This window comes from Citrus sinensis, chromosome 3 (genome assembly GCF_022201045.2).
Source record: "Citrus sinensis cultivar Valencia sweet orange chromosome 3, DVS_A1.0, whole genome shotgun sequence".
NCBI lineage: Eukaryota > Viridiplantae > Streptophyta > Magnoliopsida > Sapindales > Rutaceae > Citrus > Citrus sinensis.
The window spans coordinates 4,149,999-4,170,961 of record NC_068558.1 but is presented as its reverse complement, the minus strand read 5'-3'; the positions used below and the strand labels follow the sequence as shown (position 1 = coordinate 4,170,961).

General features: G+C 35.9%; 5 protein-coding genes across 8 annotated transcripts; all 5 read right to left on the bottom strand.

The window, feature by feature from the left end:
- Nucleotides 1-844: 844 nt before the first annotated feature.
- On the bottom strand, nt 845-7,331 carry LOC102625535 (protein PLASTID TRANSCRIPTIONALLY ACTIVE 10). The gene is made up of 12 exons (XM_006476925.3): nt 6,508-7,331; nt 6,195-6,254; nt 6,060-6,089; nt 5,843-5,916; nt 5,177-5,258; nt 4,790-4,863; nt 4,576-4,642; nt 3,956-4,048; nt 3,064-3,240; nt 2,936-2,986; nt 2,221-2,372; nt 845-1,699 (listed from the first exon to the last, which is right to left on the bottom strand). Exons 1-12 carry the CDS (start codon nt 7,246-7,248, stop codon nt 1,258-1,260), a joined length of 2,043 nt encoding a protein of 680 aa, XP_006476988.2. The 5' UTR covers nt 7,249-7,331; the 3' UTR covers nt 845-1,257.
- Nucleotides 7,332-8,346: 1,015 nt separating this feature from the next.
- Nucleotides 8,347-9,571, bottom strand: LOC127901322 (lysine histidine transporter-like 2). The gene has a single exon (XM_052438403.1). The coding sequence runs from the start codon at nt 9,049-9,051 to the stop codon at nt 8,419-8,421; it is 633 nt and encodes a 210-aa protein (XP_052294363.1). The 5' UTR covers nt 9,052-9,571; the 3' UTR covers nt 8,347-8,418.
- LOC102625265 (lysine histidine transporter 1-like) lies at nt 9,066-10,399 on the bottom strand. The gene is made up of 2 exons (XM_006476924.3): nt 10,221-10,399; nt 9,066-9,459 (listed from the first exon to the last, which is right to left on the bottom strand). Exons 1-2 carry the CDS (start codon nt 10,397-10,399, stop codon nt 9,066-9,068), a joined length of 573 nt encoding a protein of 190 aa, XP_006476987.2.
- An 848-nt stretch (nt 10,400-11,247) lies between these two features.
- On the bottom strand, nt 11,248-15,454 carry LOC102624602 (uncharacterized). 4 transcript variants are annotated; one of them, XM_052438400.1, is made up of 8 exons: nt 14,709-15,454; nt 13,776-13,943; nt 13,460-13,558; nt 13,263-13,364; nt 13,071-13,178; nt 12,465-12,602; nt 12,036-12,359; nt 11,248-11,922 (listed from the first exon to the last, which is right to left on the bottom strand). In XM_052438400.1, exons 1-8 carry the CDS (start codon nt 15,231-15,233, stop codon nt 11,647-11,649), a joined length of 1,740 nt encoding a protein of 579 aa, XP_052294360.1. In that variant the 5' UTR covers nt 15,234-15,454; the 3' UTR covers nt 11,248-11,646. The 4 variants fall into 4 exon arrangements, with proteins under 4 accessions (XP_052294360.1, XP_024953973.2, XP_006476984.2 ...); XM_025098205.2 differs by having other exon boundaries at nt 11,248-11,937; nt 13,776-13,856; nt 14,709-15,453; XM_006476921.4 differs by having other exon boundaries at nt 11,248-11,937; nt 14,709-15,452.
- An 868-nt stretch (nt 15,455-16,322) lies between these two features.
- On the bottom strand, nt 16,323-19,756 carry LOC102624117 (glyceraldehyde-3-phosphate dehydrogenase GAPC1, cytosolic). The gene is made up of 12 exons (XM_052438402.1): nt 19,610-19,756; nt 19,478-19,501; nt 19,272-19,372; nt 19,065-19,180; nt 18,847-18,946; nt 18,211-18,357; nt 18,055-18,115; nt 17,866-17,963; nt 17,444-17,586; nt 17,160-17,243; nt 16,823-16,912; nt 16,323-16,675 (listed from the first exon to the last, which is right to left on the bottom strand). Exons 1-12 carry the CDS (start codon nt 19,611-19,613, stop codon nt 16,630-16,632), a joined length of 1,014 nt encoding a protein of 337 aa, XP_052294362.1. The 5' UTR covers nt 19,614-19,756; the 3' UTR covers nt 16,323-16,629.
- Between the last annotated feature and the right edge of the window lie 1,207 nt (nt 19,757-20,963).

The following is a 20,963-nucleotide window of genomic DNA, read 5'->3' as shown; positions in this document are numbered from 1 at the left end:
TTAAATTATTAGTTGCAGTTGGAAAATTAATAGAATTGTGACAAATTAAGTATTTTGCCCTTGAAATTTAAATTAAAGTAAAAATTTAGATTTATCCAAAAAATTAAGGTTAATTTTCAATACATAAGTTTTTTATTTTATTATTAATGGTACATATTTTTTTATAAGAATTATATTGTAAAAATATAAGTTTTCAATATGTCATTAATGGTACATAAGTTTCCAAATTATGATTAATAGTACATAAGTTTTCAATACATGTCATTAACAATTATATCATAAAAATTTATCTATATTATACCATAAAAAAATTATTGACAGTTCATATTATTAACAATTATACATATTATATCATAAAAAGTTCAAGTTAAAGCTTGAAGGAGCAAATTCAATTGTGTAGTTTTTTTTTAAGTCCCAATAAAATGGTATTGTTTCACACAAATGATATCCGTTCAAAAATAGATGATGTCGCTTTTTATCAGAGCTTCTTTTATTTTTAGCGAATCTCATTGTTTGGTAAATGGACCGACATATTATTTTTTATCATATAAATCAAAAGACATGTCATTTTTTACTAGATAAATGGGATGACGTGTCCTTTTTTTTTAAAAATATATATCAAAGCTTATTCTATCTTAAAAGATTATATTACCCTTATAATGTCAACACTTGTAAACGACAACTAACAAATTAGTAGATGGTAGAGATATTTTGTCACCTTAAGTATATGAGTGATACTTGTTAAAATTGTTTTAATATATTCTATATAAATGTCATTTAAAAGTATACAAGTAATAATTTTAAACCTTGGTTTCTTTCTTTAGGCTTTGAAACTTCATGAGCATAAACAATAATGATATTGATTTATTCATGCAAAGGAGCAGGGAGCCATGTAGATAACGGAAATCATCTATCTTAAAATGATTTAAACTAAGACATGCCGTTGAAACAAGCTGCCCCATAAAATGGCCTTATGAATTCGGTACTAAAAACCTAAGAACAAGAAAAGGTTTCGGTTCTGGTGGCTTTATATTTGACCCTGTGAGTTTTCAAAGACGGGGGTCACTGAATCACAGGGTTATTGACAGTATCAAGGAACATGCTCCCACTTCTGTGTGCGACAGACGGATGAAGAAGAATTGGTTAAATCAGAATGTAAAAAAAGAGGTTGCCATGTAAGCCGTCCATCTCATTTACGGAAGTTACTTGCTGTACAGATTCAAACATCCAACTTTTGCCATATATCCACTAATTACATCAGTCCTCAAACATGCCTTCATCTGATATGCTAGATGATTCCGTCCCATTAACTACAGGCTGATTAGAGAAACTAAGGCTGGAGGAGTCACTTAGAATGCTGTAATCAAAGTCGTCATCGTCGTCATCCCCGTTGCCGTGACCACTGGTTGAATCTTCTTCCTCTTCTTCCAGAGTAACACGTTTAGAACGTGCCTCTCTCTGCATTTTCTGCTTGATGACATCATCATAAGACATTTCATACCAAACCATGCCTTTGCCCACAATAGATTTATTGTGGGCATCCCTCATGCGCTCTTGCAAACTCTTCTCTGAGTTTTTCGGTTCTCCCCAATAGTCATAGCGGTACAAAGGATTTGAAGGATCATATTCGTCCTTCCCGAAGAAACTGTCTTCTTTATACCTCCCTGGCTCCTCCAATGGCAGTCCAAGAGCCTGCCGGCTGTAAAATACCAAAGTACTTACGCGTAAGAAAGAGAGAACTCAAAGATAATGCCAGTCCTCCATGGTCAGGATTCAACTCAAACCACATAACAAGCAGCATTACTATTGCCTTGAAAAGTTCGACTTTGTCAATCAAGTCAAAACAGCACATCAGGATACTTATTTGTTTCAACATTAATCAAGTCAAAACCTCTTGTTTGGTTCAAATGAAGCATGGGTGGCTAAACTAAGTTCCAAAGAAGAAACAATAAACAACAGTCCAAATTACTTATCTGGTGGCATTAGAGTCAAAAGTCAAAACAATGACACAACAAGAGAATTTACATGAAGGAACTATGAGCTACAATAGTAATTATGCAAGAGCATGTCCTGACTTGTGCAAGTTATTTGCTTGATGATTAATTTAGATGGCTCAGGTTAATGCAGTTGAAGACCAATTTATGATAGCAGAGGTCAATGGCACTACAGAGAATTGAGTACACAATTGCTGAAGGAAACAAAAGGCAGTAATATGTATACCAACTGATATCTCGGATTAATGCTCCTCTTTCCTCTAAAGAGCGACGCCAATGAATGAAATTATACTCATCCATTTCAAAATTTCGTCTCAGCTTATAGACTTTATATTGCTCTCCTCTCTCCTTGGCTTCCCTTTGTAATTTATTATGATGCTGAAAGAGAGGAAAACCAAATTCAGCTTCTAAAGAAGATGCATAATCCTCATCAGTAGAACTTAAAAAAGAAAAGTTTTAACATGTCAGCAGAAAATTGTTCACATCTCACAGTAACAAACAATTGCTCTAAAGTTTCTCTAAGTATCAATACAACCGACCTTGTCAATTTCAAATAATAAAATGTGTAAACCTTGTCAAATCTGCTTACCGTACCAATAAATTGGAAGACGTAACAAATGTAAAATACAAAAAGTGCATGACAAAAAATTTTCAAATCAAAAGGATAAGAAGCACATGAGATTTCACTTGACTACAACTGGATACCTCTCAAGTTCAGTACAGAAAACTCAAAGGTAAAAACATGAGAAAATAAGCATCAGAATGCAAAACAAGAACCAAATAAAATTGTGTAGGATCATAATTGCAGAAGAACATATTAAATGGAAGATGGCTCACATGAAGGAGCAACCATTTAAAAGGAAAAGTAAATCCAATAAAGCTCTAGAAATGCTTTCAAGTAATAAGAACATGAGCTACAGAAAATTAAGGGGATAGTTCACCTCACGCTCAGCCAAGGCAGCTTCCAAGTCAAGTTCTTTAACACTAGTTTTCTGCCAAAAATATACAGCAAACATCACCCAAATGCAAAAGAAAATAATATTATAAAATATAATACAAAAGTGCTCACCAGTATGATTTTTGGCAGTAAGGCTTTCTTATAATTAACTTTTGTATATTCAACACTGTTTTCATCATCAAACTCCTCATCATCAGTTAACTCTGATAACTTTTTGCCTTTGTATTTATCAGGATTGGCCTCCATGTCATCCAGAATCAGCTGCTCAGCATTATGGATCTGCCACAACTGAATTACACGCATAAAAGCAAGACAAAGAATGATCATCGCAGCTTAGAGAAGAAGAAGAACTATGACAGATAAGATGCCACTTAGAAGAAAAAAATGAAAAAGCAAGCATTCAATTGAGGCGTTAAAAAGCAACATATAAACAGTTTAATGTTCAAATATTTATTAAACCACGGTAGAGAATTTTAAATAAAGGGATACCAACTTATAAATGCTAAAATCATAGGAAGGTCATTCCATTTCCTGGTGCATATATGTGGTATTATCAAGCTAAAAGAAGCTACTTACCAACTGTTCAAGTACATTTTTATCTGCATCAATGAGGAAAAACAAACTAATAGATAGTAGTAGAAAGCTTGATCTAAGAGTACTCAGGTACCCAACTCCCCAACCAAAGAAACTCAAACGCAATGGAGATATGGGTATAGCAAATAATCACTTATATAGCAAACGCAATTTTGCATCTAAAACTTTAAACGCCTATTAGGTACATATGATAAAAACGATTTAAATTGTTCACAAATCATACATTTCAGCTATGTTAACCATTTCAGGTTCTGCGAACTCTAGAGACAGACACGTCTCTGTGTTTTTGTATAATAGTAAACTGCTCCTGAGATTCATATCAGAAAAGATGTTCCATGTACTATTCACAACTTAAAATTTAGAATGCCAACTACAAATTCATAAATTTTTTTTCCCCCGCTTTTAGTACCTTATCAACATAAGGGTGAGTTGACAACAACCCTTCCTCTTCTGGTTTGACTCCAGGATATTTCCTAGGAACAGGAGGTCTTCCACAATCTCGCTGTCAAGAGAAGTATGACAAATCAAAAACATAATCAAGGTATAAAACTTCAGATCTTAAAAGCATGCCAAATATTACATTATTACATAAGCACAATCCAGAAGAAACAAAATGTGTCAGAAAACTACTATGTTTTCTGCAGAGCATGTAATCATAAGCACCTCCTTTAAATCAAAAGCTACATATTTTTACCTTCTAATCAAACCAAGCAAGCAAGGTGTAACCCACCAACTAATCGTTACGGACCCATACAGTACTAGTTCACGAATCAAGTATCTGATGAGTACAAGGAAGATCAGTTGTGAAAATAGAACACAGCCTTATTGCCCTTGTAAAATTGTGAAAGTAATCCCAAATGAATCACTATAAAACCTTCTATGTACAACCAGCCCACAGCTACACCCGCACAAGAACACCAAACATCCCCCCCCCCCAAAAAAAAAAAAAAAATTCATAGAATGATATAGCACGCTTGATGTCAACATGAAATAACTTCGCTCAGATGTAATAAGAGAAGCACAACACACCCGTAATTCATCTGGATTTTTATCTTCATCACGGTGAAATATTGGTGCAAAGTCAAATCTGTTAAATCTGTGGACACGAAATGCCAGACACCAATAAGTAATAATTTCCAAACACCTTCACTGATTGATCATGAGGTTCAATAGTGTTTCATCTCAGTCACAGAAAAGCATTGCATATAAAGAAAAAAATAATCAGACAGAAAAATTGACATACATCAGGTGATCTATGTTCGGCTGAACAAAACGCATTTCAATAGGAAATCGAAACCGATAAGGATCTCTTTTTGCCTGTGAAAAAAATTTTTAAAAAATATATATCTATCAGTTAGATTGATGATATAACTATCATACTTACATATTTGATGACCTTAGCAAACAGTTGTTGCCAGAAAGAAGTGCAGAGATAAAGTTAAAAATAACTGAAAGTGCAAAGCACTGTTAACTCTTGCAATCAAATGAGATAACAAAAAGAAGGGGGTCGCAGTGGCATTATCCCAATAGCAACGTCTTATTGAGAAGAAAAATGATAAAACTAAAGGTCAATAACAATGTTAAGCAGCCAAGTAAGAAGAAAATGAGAACAACAAGAGATAATGCTCACCAGAATTTCAACAATGACATGCATGCCGACTTTTATGTGATGACGGATCCAGTACCAATCATTGCCTTTAATAGGGACCCACCTGAAACACAAAGAAGAGAATGTGGATATTAGGAATTTCTTTTTTCAATTTTTTGGATTGAAATAACATGTCTATTTAATGCCATCTGATTATTGTTGAATGATTTGGTAGGTTCAATTATCAAAACCTTTTTGGGTGGTACACGAGGTCTGAGGATTTGAATCCTGCTTACGTCAAGGTTTAGGAGATATTCCATTCACATTTATGTAATATTAGGGTTGACAAAAAAAGGGAGAGAGGGAGAAGCTACCAAAGGGTGAGACCCCTCAGCTTCTGAAGGTACTTTCTATGAATTATGCATTTACATTCAAAAAGGCACTAAAAGGAGTTGCAGACAACTCTTGATCATCTATTACTATCTTTTTTAATATAACTTTTTCCTTTCCTAGATTATAATGATAACTGAAGATAATGGGAAATGGAAAAATATTGCAAAGGGTACCCACCTTTACAGATGCACGCTATCCATAGCATAAACATGTTGACACAGACACAGATACAAATGCTTATATCAACTTGGAAACAAACTAACTTACAAAATTTCATTAATAATAGAAATGAACAGAATATGTAACAACAATTACCCATCATATACACCTCCAATGTCTACAAATGCTCCTTGATATAAGTGTACAGTAGTCACTTTGCCTTCACAAATCTGCATACACATTACCCATCAATCAATTTTTTATACATTAATCTGGAGAAATGACCATCAAGTTTAAGGAGATTAGGCGACCACTGATGTATTTCATATGTGACTTGTTAAAAGCAAACAATAACATAGCTAAAAAACATTACCTGTCCAGGATAGTAAAATGGAAGCTCATACTGCAGGGGGATAAAAAAGGGGCAATCAGTATATCATCATCCTAACACATCAAATAACTATTAAGATTTGCAAACTATATCTCAAGAACTTGAAATTTATCGTACCATGCACTCTTCATAATCTTTGCCTCTTTTCCTCCGACCAGGATAGTAATCTTGATCATACTGCCACAACACAACTAAACTTGCACCTTAATTTGAACTTTTTATAAACTTTGCCGACAAAATTGAGTAAAATCAACAAATAATGACAAAAAAGAATGATCCTTATAATTTTCTGCAAAGTCAAATCCAAATGTTTTCCCTGAACAACTCTAGATTATTTCTTAGTCTTCAAAATATGTTTTCAAACTGCGAACCAAATACAAAATAATATTATTAAATTTTTTATTTAAAAAAAAAAAATTTGTCGTAGTACCTTGTAAGATTCTTCTTCCAATCTATCTTTATTAGCAGCAACCCACTGATTATACTGCTTCAAGAAAACTCGATACCTATCGAAGTTAAACCCTCCTCTTTCGAATTTTGCCTTTCTCTCGAGCTCCCCAATCTCCACTCTTACATTCTGCAACTTATGCGCTTCCCTTATATACTCAAGCTCCTTCCGGTCCACCTCCCACCCTCGGGGCGGCCAATCCCTCGGCGCCACGTGTGTGACTAACAAGGGCGCAGCCCACACTGTCTCCAGCTTCTCCGGAATCTCGCCCTTGATTTCGAACTGCTTCTTGTACCACTCGTCTTCCGTAATCCCCATCTCTTTAATCTTCTTCATTCTGTAAGAAGGCTTCAGCATCTTGAAGGCTTCGACGGCCTCGGGGCTCTGGAGCGCCACCTCGTCACCTTCGTTGAGGGATTTGCGCGCGAAATCGGCTTCGGGAGTGAGGATTTCCTCCCACGGGGCCCATCCCCGCTCGATCCAGTTGCGTCGGCGGGCTTCGTCCTCGGTTTCTTTGTCCTTGGGGCCGAATTGTTCGAGGAAGGTCTCGTCCACGGGGAACTCGTCCGAGCTGAAGCATTTTGGCGGGAAGGACTTGGTAGTGGCTGCGGCGGGAAAGGTGACGTGACGGCGGTTGTTGTTGTTGTTGTTGTGGAGGAGGGGACGGTTAGGGTTTAGGGGTTTAGGGAAGGTGAAAAGGTGAGAGCTTTGGAGGATTTGCATTTTCGGAGTTGAGTGAGAGACGGTGAGAGTGTGGATAAAGCAGTTGAAAGTTCAAATATTTTCCTTCTTTATTAGGATTTTACGGCAGTGGAATCCCCCTGATTTTTGTATTGTTTTAAGTGGATTACAAGTTACATTAATCGTAATTAGGCAACACTACACCCTCTTCATTATTATTATTATTATTATTATTATTTTAAATAAAGAGAATTTTCATTAACTATTTACTGAGATCAACCCAACGATATAACATTCAGGAAGGATCTTATAGATAGATAGATAGCTTTATCATTAGCATGCTCCAAAAAAGAGTGAATTAAAAAGAAAGAAAAAAAAAAAGAACCAATATGTCCTTCAATTAAACATTAGTCATCAAATCTAACTTGTCAAGCAAATTAACGTTGAAAAATGTTGATAGGGGATACGTATGATTCTACCTTCCCCATATCCGTTTTCTTCACTAACAAAGCTAAAATATACTATATACATAAATCAACTCAATAAACGGAGGAGGTTTTATGAACTCAAACGAGATGTTTGGCTTAAAAAAAGCAGCCACCCACCCACCCACATTGTTGATGTCTGCAGTTTACCCCCTTCAGCTTTAGATGATCATGATGATAGATGGCTTAAGAGTAAAATTTGAAGCTCTTGGCTTCTAGTATGAGCGCCCTTAATCCACCAATAGGGGCCAGAATCATCAAAGCGACACCAACTATTATGCAGAACTGCAAATATATATATATATATAGAGAGAGAGAGAGAGAGAGAGAGAGAGAGAGAACAAACATTAACATTAAAATTTGCTGACTAAACCCAAAATCACAGATCCGCGTCCATTTAAGAATTTTCAAACATACCCAATTAGTGATCCATGATAAGCTGAATCTTCTTGGTTTGTAGATGGCTAGCCAAATGATGCAAGGGATCTGCAGTATGCCAACAGAGATTTGTATGGTAAGTTTGTAGTTTGTTTGAATAATGTGGAGAAACTGGACGGATTAAGAGATCACTTTACATACATAGTATGTAGTTGGTGCAAAAGCTAATCCTCCGAAGAAACTGAGCAGCCCACCAAAGAAGGGAAATGTCATTGCTATGAACATTGTAAATCCTGCATTCAATTAAAGAAAATAATGCGATAGCCATTTCATTTAAATTACTGTAACATCAACACGCATGCATGAAGCTAAAGTTGGGAGGAGGATGCAATGTTTGCTGCTCACCAACATATATAGTTCGTGTGAGGAAGCGAAGAATCCTGGTTGGTTTGAAATGCAGCTTCTTCACCAGAAATGCTTCCAACATATCAAACACTGGCATGGCGTAAACCTGATAGCTTCCAATGACATGAACAACAACAAACAGGTTAGCAGCTGCAATTAGCCAACGAGGCTTCTCAAGGGACATGAGTACGTTGTCCTCAACTTGGTTGCCAAACGCCCAATAACCAACCATAGCAACTGGGAAATAGCAGAAGGCAACAAGGAGATAAGCAATAACAACTCCTTTCCACATTGGTTTCTTCGACGGTTTCTCCGGCGTAGAAGGGATCGATGCCTGAATCTCCAAGACCACATTGTGCCCAGCAAAGGCAAAAGCCACATCGCCCAACGCACTGAAGAAATTGAACACGTTTCCTGTTGTTTTTGATGCCCTGAGTCCATAATCGACATTTGGTAGAGCCCCTTTATGAAGACAAGCTACCCAAGCAATAACAGAGTAACTGTAATTGAACGACAAAATTTCATATGTCAGCAAAGTAATTTTATCAGCATATATATGATATGACTGTGAGTTCATTCTATATTCCTTATTCACATATACCTTATGGACATAACAGCAGCTGCTAGTGACACTACCGCGACGGAATTGAAGCTGGGGAGATGAGAAAGAACAAAGTGGACAGAAGCAAAAATCATGATGAAGTAGGTGAGTCTGATATCTTTGCAGCTAGGGCAAACGGTATCATGGAATTTCTTCAAACATTGACCGCCGGTAAGCATGTACATAATGTCCACACCAACTTCAACCAACAGTTGCTGGGGTACTATGATCCAAAGCCCTAGCTTTTCACCAAATGCATGCTGCCCCAGCTCATAATACCTGTCGAATCTTTTTCCAGGCACCATCTCATGCATCTCCACCATTTGCCACAACGTATATAGAGTGATGATCCAGGACAAAACTATTACGGCAATCCCAGGACCCCTATAATAAGAGACCACACCAAAAATTTAACCAGCAAACTTGCGTTTCTGATTTCAATGCTACATGTAATAATTATATGATTGCATGCTAACAATTTTTTATATTCTGCATGGCCTTGCATTAAGCCTTGGACAGATCTGAAGTGCACGACGAACTAGAGGTTTTTTGTTCACTTCCAATATCTACGATGCCGTGTAGTCGGATATATATTTTTTTGGTTTAAATTTTGTTAATTTCCGAGGGAAAACAAAAAGTAAGAGAAAGAGAAAAATGTATATTATTTTCTCCTTAGTAAAATTTAAGAATTAATTTGATTGATGGTTATTATATGAGAATGTTAAAGCAACTAAATCTTTTGTTACAAATGCACTTGTACAAGCTCAGATTTTACGAATGTAGATGAGGAAAATATCTCATCTTGCACATGTGAAACCCAATGGAAATTCATGATAATTAACTTGTGAAAAAATAGAAATAAAAAATAAAAACTTCCCCTCGACTTTAAAAAAAAATAGTAATAACGATAAACAAATAAAAAATTCAAATCTAAGAATATTAATATATATATATATATATATATACTATCGATAGTTACTAGTGATTAAAGAAAAAAAAAATTCAAACAAACTTTCTCATTAGTCTGCCTTTGGGGTCGCAAAAAATGAAAAAACGAAATAACTAAAATTGTTGAGTTATTATTGATATAATTTTTTAATAACCAAACTATTTTGCATGAGGGCATAATTATACAATAACGTTACCATCCAATTTCAGACATGGCATACGGGAGACCCAAAACTCCGGCACCAACCATGGCGGTGACATTGTGGAAAGCAGAGTACCACCATTTTGCATTACGAGACTTTGTGATGGGAAGCCAATCGTTCAGTGCTTTTTCATTCTCTGGTGCTGCTTCTTTCCGCTTCTGAGTTTCCGCCATTTTTTTTTTTTTCTTTCGGTTTCGCAAGGTGAAGTATTAGTTAATGAAGCCAAGGACTAAGTGTTTCTTTTATGCTGCTGATACGTGCAAGTGTAGGACGGTTTCTGATAACCGGAAGTAAGAGAAGATTTGCGGGAATGGGAAGTGCAAGAAGTTCAAGTAGAGTTTGTTTCCCGTTCAAACTGAAATTGTCTTTTTTATTTTTATTTTTTCAAATCCATTATTATTGTTCATTTTTATATTAGGCTTGAGTTTGTGTACGGTCAATAGTAATTTTCGATGATTCCCATTTGAGAGATCTCGCGCTAATCGGTAAATATTGAAGGAATCCTACGGGATCTTAACCGTCTGCTTTAGCCAAAACCTCTTATAAGATTCAGTAAACCCATTTTTATCTTCAGATTTAAGGCAATAGATGATCTTTCTAGTGAAAAAAAAAAAAAAAAAAAAACAACAGGCAGTCATATTAGTTGTGCGCCGGAAAATAGAAACAGATATCGTATTTGAAGGAGAAAGATTTGATATCTTTATTGTTTGAAACTAATTTTAAAAATCTAAAAATCATATATTTTGTAATTTCACATTGTATTAAACTAACTTTAAAACTCCTCACGTTTAATCATCATCAAATACAAATTCCTTCTCAGCCTATTAGTACTATCCACATATTCAAAAAACTTCGAGCACTACCCATACATACATCCAAAAAACTTTTTGAGTGTATGAGTTTGAATCCAACTTCCCCCCTAATTGATTGGGTAGGGATAAAATTTCTCTCATTGTTAATACTGGTCAAGCAAATATCCAATAATTTAGAAAGAAAAATCGAACCATTTGGGAGTGCTGGGTGGATAAAACAATACTCATTATTGAATTCATCAACAACATTACTAAAGCCCCATAGGCCATTATGAAAAAGTCTTGCGGTTCCTTTGGACGTTAATTACTCTAGACTTCCATTTCCATGTAAAGATTTTTTTTTTTTCCGAGTACGATCACTGGCTCCGCCGAGCACACAACAATTTACAATATTTTTTTTATACTTTAATCTCATTATCAAGTTCGAATTTGAACCCCGCCGGAAATCACCAGTGATGCCACAACATAGGAAGTATGTTCAACTAATTTACCTGACATGCAAATCCGTTACGACCAGCTAGTGTCGATAGCTACTTGAGAATATTAAAATCTAAAATTTATACAAAGTAGTTACCAACGGGTTAAGCATGTTTCAGAAAAGGTTGCAGCTAAAAGAACATCTGGTTGCACAGAAGGAAACCGCCAGAATTGATTCTCTGTTTTTGCCTCCATCTTTCGAGGAGAAAATCCTCATCTTTCTGAAGTTTGAGATACTCATCTACGTCGCGGTGGAACCTTGTTGTTCCATTTGGCATTAACTGGCTTTGGCAACTTTCAGGTTCTACATATTTACTCCATTTATCTTCTCCGAAATTTATTGAAGATACATCCAAAACTACCGGGCTCCAACTCCCACGGCTGCTGTTGGAATGATAACTTAAATCCTGTGCAGTTGATTCCTATTATATTAGGTGGGCAACAAGGGAAGGCAAGTGTGAGAGAATGAGGCAAATTAAAAAAAAAAAAAAAAAGCATAGATTTATTTCATTAAGATTACCTGGCACCCATCCAAAAATTTAGTTTTTGGAGTTGCCTGTGGTTGGGTCTTGGTCTTGCAAGATTGGGAAGAAGCATCATTGGTAGTCTCCCACTGCAACCAAGGCAGAACAACCCCATCCATTTCGGCAGGAAGAGGCTTAGACATTGTTGGACTCTGAAATGTTTCCGTCTTTGTTATTCCTCCAAGAGTTGAACTTGTATCACTCCTCTCTCCGTCTAATGATGAAATATCCGTATCTTCTACATTTGAAATGAAGTCCTCGAAGTATTTTTCTGCCTCTTCTGTCAATCGCTTAGACACCCTACTTCTGTCATTACTCCTCTGGACAACAAATTACACTCATCAATTACGGTCAAAGGAAAGCCAATCCATTATCCTGCAAATCTAGCATAGAGCAGAAAGGAGAGAACAGAAAAGAGATGTTACCTTTCTCGCACAAGACGGTTTTTCTACAACTGAGACTTTTGGATCTGGCAGTAATTCCTGTACAATCTTAGAAAGTTCCCTACCACGTTGTTCCTCCAACAGTATTTCAGCTAATAGTTCTTGTTTACGCTTCTCTGACTGCATCTCAAAAAGTAAGATCCGTCACCTCAAAGTGCTATATGTAAAGGCATAATGTCAACAAAAAAATATATATATATTTATTGCATGAAACTTCACGATAAATGCATAAATTAACAATCGTCGCTATTTGCTGGGTAGGAAAAAAAAAATGGAATGACATTAAAAGTGCTGATAAATGGTGTTCTCTCACCAGCCATAAGTTGGTCATATTACATTATCGACAAATAAGTAATTCTAGATAATTTGTCTACGGAATTAAAGATAAATGCAGACATATTCCCTTATATAAGCAATTTAAGAGTAAAAAAGCAGGAAGCAAAGGATGCTAACAATAGTCAAAGGAGAATTATAAATTCAATTTTACAAGATACAACATATCAACATCTCAAAAGGATTTATTCAACAAATATTATCCTACATGACCAGTATGCTGAAAGATTAACAAGCCACTATGAGATCTGGCACCTGTTCTAGTTTTGCTGCATAGTTCCTTCTGATGGTAGAAGCAGTCTGAAGAGCACCAATGTTTTTGGACTGCAAACATTTATCATTTGTTTTTGTTTTGGTCATTCCCTGCACAAGAAAGAACCCCAACAGTTTTAACAGAAAAACACGATGGGCTGCAAGTGTAATGAAAAGTGGGTGTAGAGGACAAACTTGTTCAAGCTCCATCTTGATCTCCTCCACAGCATGTCTAAGTTCTTTCCGCATGACATCATACAACCCACCATTCAAATCATCCCCAATGGGATGCTCTAGCTGAGGGATAAGAAAAGCAACTAGTGAAATTCACAAATAAAATGAACTGAGTCAGTGCTCATAGCATAATTTCATTTGTTTACAAGATCTCCAACCTTCTTCTGCGCATAAACCGCTTGTATGGTCCTCTCAATTCCATTTTTGGCACAACGAGAATCCCTCACTTCATCGTCAGTTAGGGCTGAAGACTGGCTCTGGAAGGTCCATTAAACATTTAAAATTTGGTTCAATGCCAAAATCAGATCTGATGACAATCTCTTAACCAATAAAGATTCTCTTTACAAAATTAAATTTAAAAATACAAAAATAAAAAATCATATGGAGTGGGAAAACCCCAATTGCCATTTGTCTACTGAACAATGATCAACTGTTGTTACAACAGAATTTTCAAAAAGGGCTGGAGGTGCTTACAGAATAGCCATCATTGTACTTCAAGTCTTTATGGCTAAGGGACCTTCTCAATGCTGGCCCATGACTTGCAGCTGCAGGCCTCTGTGATAAGGCCGACAGACCATAGCTATTAATGTTATTCTTCAGACTAGAACGATTGCCTGAATTCTGAGAATGATCTAACTCACTCTGCCATTACAAGAATAACAGACATATAAAGATTAAAACAAACAAAATATAATCTCCAATTCACTTTAGCCAGCAAGAAAGAGCCATGTTACTGCATCGTCAAAGACTTATTGGATTTACACTCAAGCTGATCATAACACATGGATGCAACTAGAAATCCTTCAACAGAAAAAAGAAAAAGATGATAACAACAAAAATTTATGATTTCACATGCACAACCATTAAATGATAAAATAGAGAAGAACCTAGAGTCTCCTTCCAGTCAAAATTTGATAATTTTACTTAAAACATTCACATACACATATAAGTAGTGCAAATTCATAAACTGGCCGCTATCTCATCATTTGCTTTTACTATTTGTGACCCACTGTAATTAAAGTGCCCAAGATACTGTCTTTCTTTTTCCGGGTAGGACCTAAAACAATACATTGAATTGATTCGATGTAGCCCTCTCTATACATAGAAAACAAACATGTTCAAACTCATATTATACATAAACGTTATTTGTTACATGAACATCTTCCGGTCCACATTGACGCACTTGAAACAAAAAATCGCTTAATATAATCACCAAAAATTCGAATGCATATTAAAAGAACTAAAAACTTCTCTAATTGAAAAGCTAAGAGCATTGAAAGAACTTCAACAACTTAGCCACCTCTGGAACATAATTAATCAACAGAAAAATAACTATAAATCGAACTAATCAAACAGTAAAAAATGAAATCTTTAGACGACTTTAAAAAAAGGGCATGAAAAGCTCACCTCAGAATCGCTAATCTGATACCGAACCGCCGAGACGGACCTTCTCCTCCTCGAATTATTATTGCCGGTATTATTATTACTTCCGGAAATCACCCTTCCTCCAGCAGAAGAATCACCGCCGTTGCCCTTGGTTGCCTGCCTCGAAACCGACCTCCCTCGTCTCACACTCCCTCCGCAGCCGCTACCAGTATCCCCAACATCTTTTCTACCTCTGACGTCGCTGTTACTCGAAGAACCCGACCTTCCTCTATCGGCGGAAGAGTCAAAGAACTCAATCGCCAGATCGTCCAGGCTGATTTCCGGGAAACCCGATCCTCTCACCGTGTTCACGAACTTCCCTCTCGGAGCATCCTCGGAAAACACATCGTGCGCCGGCAGCGGCCTCGAGAATCGGCTGAGGCTTCTGGAGCGGCGGTGAGCTGTGGTGCTCCGGTTGGACGAGGACGAGGAGTCATCAGTCGTCGAGTTCGATGACGTCGCGATAGGCGTCCTCTTCGTAGTGGATTTAAACGCTGACGTCGCCATGTCCAGTAGAGAACAAGTCAGTAAATATTATTGGCTATTAGTCATAAATTTGAATAATGAAATACTAACATAAAATGAATTAAAAAGGATAGAATTTAATGTGAGGGTTTCCGAGATTTAGTTTGAAGAAGAGAATTAAATGTAGAATACAGCAGGAAGAAAGAGAGAGAGAAGTTTTGAAGAGGGGGGTTGGCGGAGTGATCGAAATTTGGGGAAATTTGAAAAACGTAGCTATTTTAATTTTAACGATAGTGCTAGGGCGGTTTTAGCCCTGCACTTTGGTTGGAAATTTCGACTCTACCATTGGCTCACTGTTTGTTTGCTTTGTTAATACTTGTTCAAGACTCGAGAGTCTCGACCTCCTCCAGTCGAGGTTCTGGTTTCCTTTTGCCACTTGGAGCTCGAATGGAATGAACAAAAACAGCTGCTCTTCTGATTAAATTTATTTTCAGTGTAACGCAGACATCAAATATTATGATGATTGACTTCCTCTATCATGATTTCATTACTCTGTATGTTTCGTTAGTAAAGATACGGCAACAAAAACGGACATACGGCCCATTTATAAATTCGAATTCTAGATTGCGTGTATACACCATGCACATTTTGCTCTCTAATTCTTTTGAACGCCAAAAAATTAAAATTAACACAACGTTAGTTACAGGTAGTCATTCGCATGTTCATATTTTTTTTTAAGGCAAATGCTAAGTTACAATAATTGTAACATACATCTCTCATGTAAACCACATAAATTATGGATCCTACAATTTTGTGTGATTCACATGAGAGATGTATGGTACAATTATTATAACTTAGAAGCTCCCTTTTTTTAATAGGTCAAATACATACACGTTGACAATATTATCGTTTTTAAACGCACACATTATTACCGTTCTCATGGACGTAAAATGTAACCCATAAGAACTGATAAAGCAAAGAACTTCCTATCATCAAACCCAGGTATGTCCAGTTCAGCATACTAAAAATCCCAGGACCCGAAATTTGGAAATACAGAACTTTTAAAGAAAAACAAAAATATTGGGGGAAGGGTAAAGCGCTATTGAAAGAGTGTACATAATCGAGAGAGAATGAAATAACAGCTGAAGAACAGGTCTTCGATACTAACTAGATGAAAAATTATAAAAGCAAGTTTCCAATAGACAATTGTTTTCTCGCTAACAAAACATAAGTTGGTTCACCAACTCTTCTTGCATACTACAAGGGAAAATCTAAGCACAACCCTGCATGAGCAGGTAAGGCTCTGGATAATGTCTTGGAAACAATTTTATTTAAACTCAGACCCTCTACATAGAAACACAAACACCACATTTAGCGCAAAGAAACACCACACTTAGCACAACTAAGCGTGTTACATACTCAAGCCACGCCGAGTAAGTTACTGGGTCTTCGCCATGTGGACAATCAAATCCACCACACGAGTACTGCAAAACCACAAAACCATAAAAATTTCTTAAGTGTTAAAACTTAACATTCCATCACCTCAAAAGCATCAGTAACCAATTTTAAATTGTATTTTTGTACCAGTGCCAGCAAAGAACATAACAAACATAAGGAGTTCAGAACTTTACCTGTAGCCCCACTCATTGTCATACCATGAGACAAGCTTCACAAATTTCTTACTCAAAGCAATACCAGCCTTGGCATCAAAGATACTTGACCTGCAAAATCAAACAGATAGCAAATTAATTCAATTGGTCATCTTCAACGACGGTTGCGAAAATGGTAAATATAACTATATAAGCTTATGCATATTTATTGTCCAAATGTAGGCCCATGGAAAAGAGGCGATAAAATCCCATCTGAGTCTCTTACCCCATAGATGAGTCATTCAGTGTCTCCAACAAACCATAAGAAAACAAAAGGTACATATCTTGAGAATCATTTCTAACAGTATGAATTACTTACCTACTGTCACCAACAAAGTCGGTGGATACCACATCATCCTCAGTGTATCCCAAGATACCCTTTAGTTTCCCCTCTGACTCCGCCCTGAGAAACACACAATATATTATATTCAAGATGATAGTAAAAGCCAAATGAGTTGCAACACCGAGAATCACAATTAATTGTAACTGATAATTTTGAGCACCTAAAATATATTAATAACCTAAACATCCCAAGTAATAGATAAAATAATAGGTAAAATTTTATGTGTAGCACATCAATTACAAATTAGAAATTCCCCTTACTTGATGGCAGCTTTGATTTCATCATAAGAAGCGTCCTTCTCCAGCCTCACTGTGAGGTCAACCACTGAGACATCAACAGTGGGTACACGGAAAGCCATACCAGTCAGTTTTCCATTCAAAGCAGGCAAGACCTTTCCAACAGCCTGAATTTTAACAAATGGATTTGGAAAAATAGAATAAGTTACCAAATAGTGAACTGAGTAATCTAAAACAAGCACCACACCATCATCATAAACGAATAAGGATGTATCAACATAATTGCAATTTGCAGCTATGCCTTGATCACTGACCATGCAAAGTCCATAACAGAAATCAACAATGTAACTTGACATTCATTGATCTAATCACTGTTGAAAGGAATGAGCTGTCTGCCAAAGACCACAGAAGCACACGGAAACATTCCCAGTGGGTGGAAAAAATACCTTTGCAGCTCCAGTACTGCTAGGAATGATGTTGAATGAAGCAGCCCTGCCACCTCTCCAATCCTTTGATGATGGCCCATCCACAGTTTTTTGGGTCGCTAAATAAGCATAATAAAAAGCGTAATAAATATACACTTGCATAACTGCCTTCAACAAATCAAAAGGGAAAGCAATTTTAATCGACAATACCGGTAATAGAGTGAACAGTGGTCATCAAACCCTCAACAATGCCAAACTTGTCATGAATGACCTGCAAACAACCACAAGCAAGAAAACTTATCACCCCCGGCTTGTGTAGTCAGTACACCTAAAAAGTAGAAACAAGAAGGTATAAAACAAAAGAACCTTAGCAAGGGGAGCAAGGCAGTTGGTGGTGCAGCTAGCATTGGACACAATGTTGAGCTCTGGTTTGTACTCGTGCTCATTGACACCCACAACAAACATAGGAGCATCCTTGCTGGGGGCTGAGATGATAACTTTCTTAGCACCACCCTGATAGACAAACCAAATTTATTAAGATTACTTGCATGAACAAGGATGATACACATAAAATCAAAGTACAGAAAACCTTCACAACATAATCAGACACAGCCAAAAGAAGTCTACAAGTTAAGTGTAGTATCCCTTTATTATTTGCCTTTACTTCTTATCACACTATGCCATTTCACAAAAGCATACACAGATCAAAGAGGCAGTTACATACAATAATAATTGGAACAAAAATAATTGGAATTTATGAAACATTCGCAGGAAGTAGTTAGTTCACAAAAAATACACTTAGCATATATGAACATTTCAATTATGCCATATTTATCATCAGCAAAGATGCCTTATACATATGGATAAAACTCATAAAAAGTAGCAATCATGAAAAACAAGATCAAGTAATTACACATACAGAAAACAAGTATTCAACAATACATGATTCCAACAACTACATATCAAGTAACTGTGAGACTCATTAAATTTTGAAGGACAAACCTTCAAATGGGCAGCAGCCTTATCCTTGTCTGTAAAGACTCCAGTCGACTCCACAACATACTCGGCTCCAGTCTCAGCCCATGGGATCTCCTCTGGGTTCCTAATATTATTATCGTGATGTAAAAGTTAACCATCTTAACTACAATTCATCTTTAAAGCCATACATACAAACAAATATATATATAAGTTTGTAAAAAGCTGCTTAAAAACACGCTCACCTAACACCGAAAACAGTGACAGGCTTCTCACCAAAGAGAAGGGTCTTATCGTCCTTAACCTTCAATTCATGGTGCTTCCATTGACCGTGAACACTGTCGTACTTAAACATGTATGTCTGCAAGAAAAAAAGAGAAAAATTCAATTAAATCACTTATTAATAAACAGTAAAAAAAATCTCATCCAAGTAAAATTTAAGCAAAAATTACCATGTAATCGGTTGTGATAAAGGGATCATTAACAGCAACGAGTTCAACATCGTCCCTCTGCAAGATGACTCTTGCCACCAGCCTACCAATTCTTCCGAATCCTGTGTTATTTCATCAAGAAAACATACACAAACATCAGATCCTTCCTCGTAACATCACATAGAAATTCAAACTTCACAAGATCGTACAGAGTTAAGATCTATTACCGTTGATTCCGATCTTGACCTTCCCTGCACATCGTCACACAAAAAAAAAAAGCAGATAAATAAATAAAATGAGATGTAAAACGAAAATTAAATCTCCAAAAACCAGTGGAAATGGAAATAAATTAAAAGTACCCATGATTCTCGAGAGATGAAATTGAGCGGTGAAAGAGTGGTGAAGAAAGTTGTAGAGAGTAGAGAGAGCAGTCGTGGTGGAAAATGAGCGAATGGGGGGTTTAACAATTTAAAAGGAAATGAACCGGATACCGGAGAAACCGGTTGCTAAGATAGCACCTTCATGTTAGCTTGAGGTGTAAAATGACATAACGGTGCGTTTATTATCCGAAGCCGTCAGATCTTGGCCCGTGAGTTGTCGTGATAACGTGTGGTCCGTGCGATCGTTGTCAAAACAACGAAAAGTAATTTGTATTCTCTAGGAAACGGCTTTTCATAATCTGCTCGTTTAGAAAAAAGTTGAAGGTCTGTATAGTGGCCACGTCACTATTTTGCTGACAATGTGCAACTATTCGGTTGACAAGTGGGTGTATTACCTCAGGTTCTAGAATTATCACCGAATCCCACAACTTCTTGGGGGTGGCAATTTGGGACTTCATTTGTTTATTCGGATTCGATGTGAACTAAATAGATGTAGATTTAAAAAAATTAATTAATTTATTAAAATAGTGAATTTAGTTGATTTCACTAATTAAATCAATAAAAAAATGTGTTCAAAGATATTGATTTATTTATTTGTTTAATAAATAAGTTATAAATGAATTAAATACAATTATGATGTGTTTACTTGAGGGTTTAGAGAATGAAAATGAAACTCATGTTTAGTTGGCAAAATATAATTTAAAAATAAAAATAAAATGTGTGAGTCCCACACAATTTGAGAATAAAAAATGAGAATCTCATTCTCGTGGGGGATTGAGAATTGTGATTCTCATTCCCTAAACTGATTTTTATATCCCTATAATTTTTTTATATTTTTTGAATTACTCTCGTTCAAATCATTATTAATTTTATTATTTTAAATGTCATTATTAATATTAAATTTTATTAACTTTATTGTTTTAGTTATTATTAATTATTGTTATTATTATTTTTATTAATATTATCATTATTATCATTTATTATTATTAATTTTATTTTTTAATTATATCATTTTTATAATAATATTTATACATGTATTTAGTTAATGAAAATTACATTATTTAATACTATGGGTATTTTGATAAATTGATTTTCATTCACATTCATCATTCCCATTTATTTTGCCAAGTAAACACATCAATGTCATTCCAAAACATTATCATTCTCATTTATTTTTGCCAAGTAAACATTAGAATCTCATTCTCATTCCAGCTCATTCTCATTCTATGAAGTAAACGCACCATTAATTTGTTTAAAAATTATTTGTTATTCATTTAATTTAATTATATATTTATTTTTAGATATGTATGAAAAAAATTCAAATGTGGAAGGC

Bases quoted from the DNA above. Each gene is read 5' to 3' on its own strand.
- LOC102625535 (XM_006476925.3), bottom strand. From the start codon at position 7,248: ATGCAAATCCTCCAAAGCTCTCACCTTTTCACCTTCCCTAAACCCCTA. The intron at 5,917-6,059 runs GTAATGTTTTTT...ATGTGTATGCAG, and splicing joins CATTTTACTATCCTGGACAG to ATTTGTGAAGGCAAAGTGAC. The intron at 2,373-2,935 runs GTGAACTATCCC...CCTCTCTTTCAG, and splicing joins CTGCCTTGGCTGAGCGTGAG to CATCATAATAAATTACAAAG.
- LOC127901322 (XM_052438403.1), bottom strand. From the start codon at position 9,051: ATGAACTCACAGTCATATCATATATATGCTGATAAAATTACTTTGCTG.
- LOC102625265 (XM_006476924.3), bottom strand. From the start codon at position 10,399: ATGGCGGAAACTCAGAAGCGGAAAGAAGCAGCACCAGAGAATGAAAAA. The intron at 9,460-10,220 runs GTAACGTTATTG...CTCTTATTATAG, and splicing joins GCCATGTCTGAAATTGGATG to GGGTCCTGGGATTGCCGTAA.
- LOC102624602 (XM_006476921.4), bottom strand. From the start codon at position 15,233: ATGGCGACGTCAGCGTTTAAATCCACTACGAAGAGGACGCCTATCGCG. The intron at 13,179-13,262 runs GTTTGTCCTCTA...TTTCTTGTGCAG, and splicing joins TCAAGATGGAGCTTGAACAA to GGAATGACCAAAACAAAAAC. The intron at 12,360-12,464 runs GTAACATCTCTT...TTTGTTGTCCAG, and splicing joins AACCGTCTTGTGCGAGAAAG to AGGAGTAATGACAGAAGTAG.
- LOC102624117 (XM_052438402.1), bottom strand. The intron at 19,181-19,271 runs GTAATTTTTGCT...TTTTTCTTGCAG, and splicing joins TTATCACAACCGATTACATG to ACATACATGTTTAAGTACGA. The intron at 17,244-17,443 runs GTAAGGGGAATT...TGTGTTTCTCAG, and splicing joins GAAATCAAAGCTGCCATCAA to GGCGGAGTCAGAGGGGAAAC.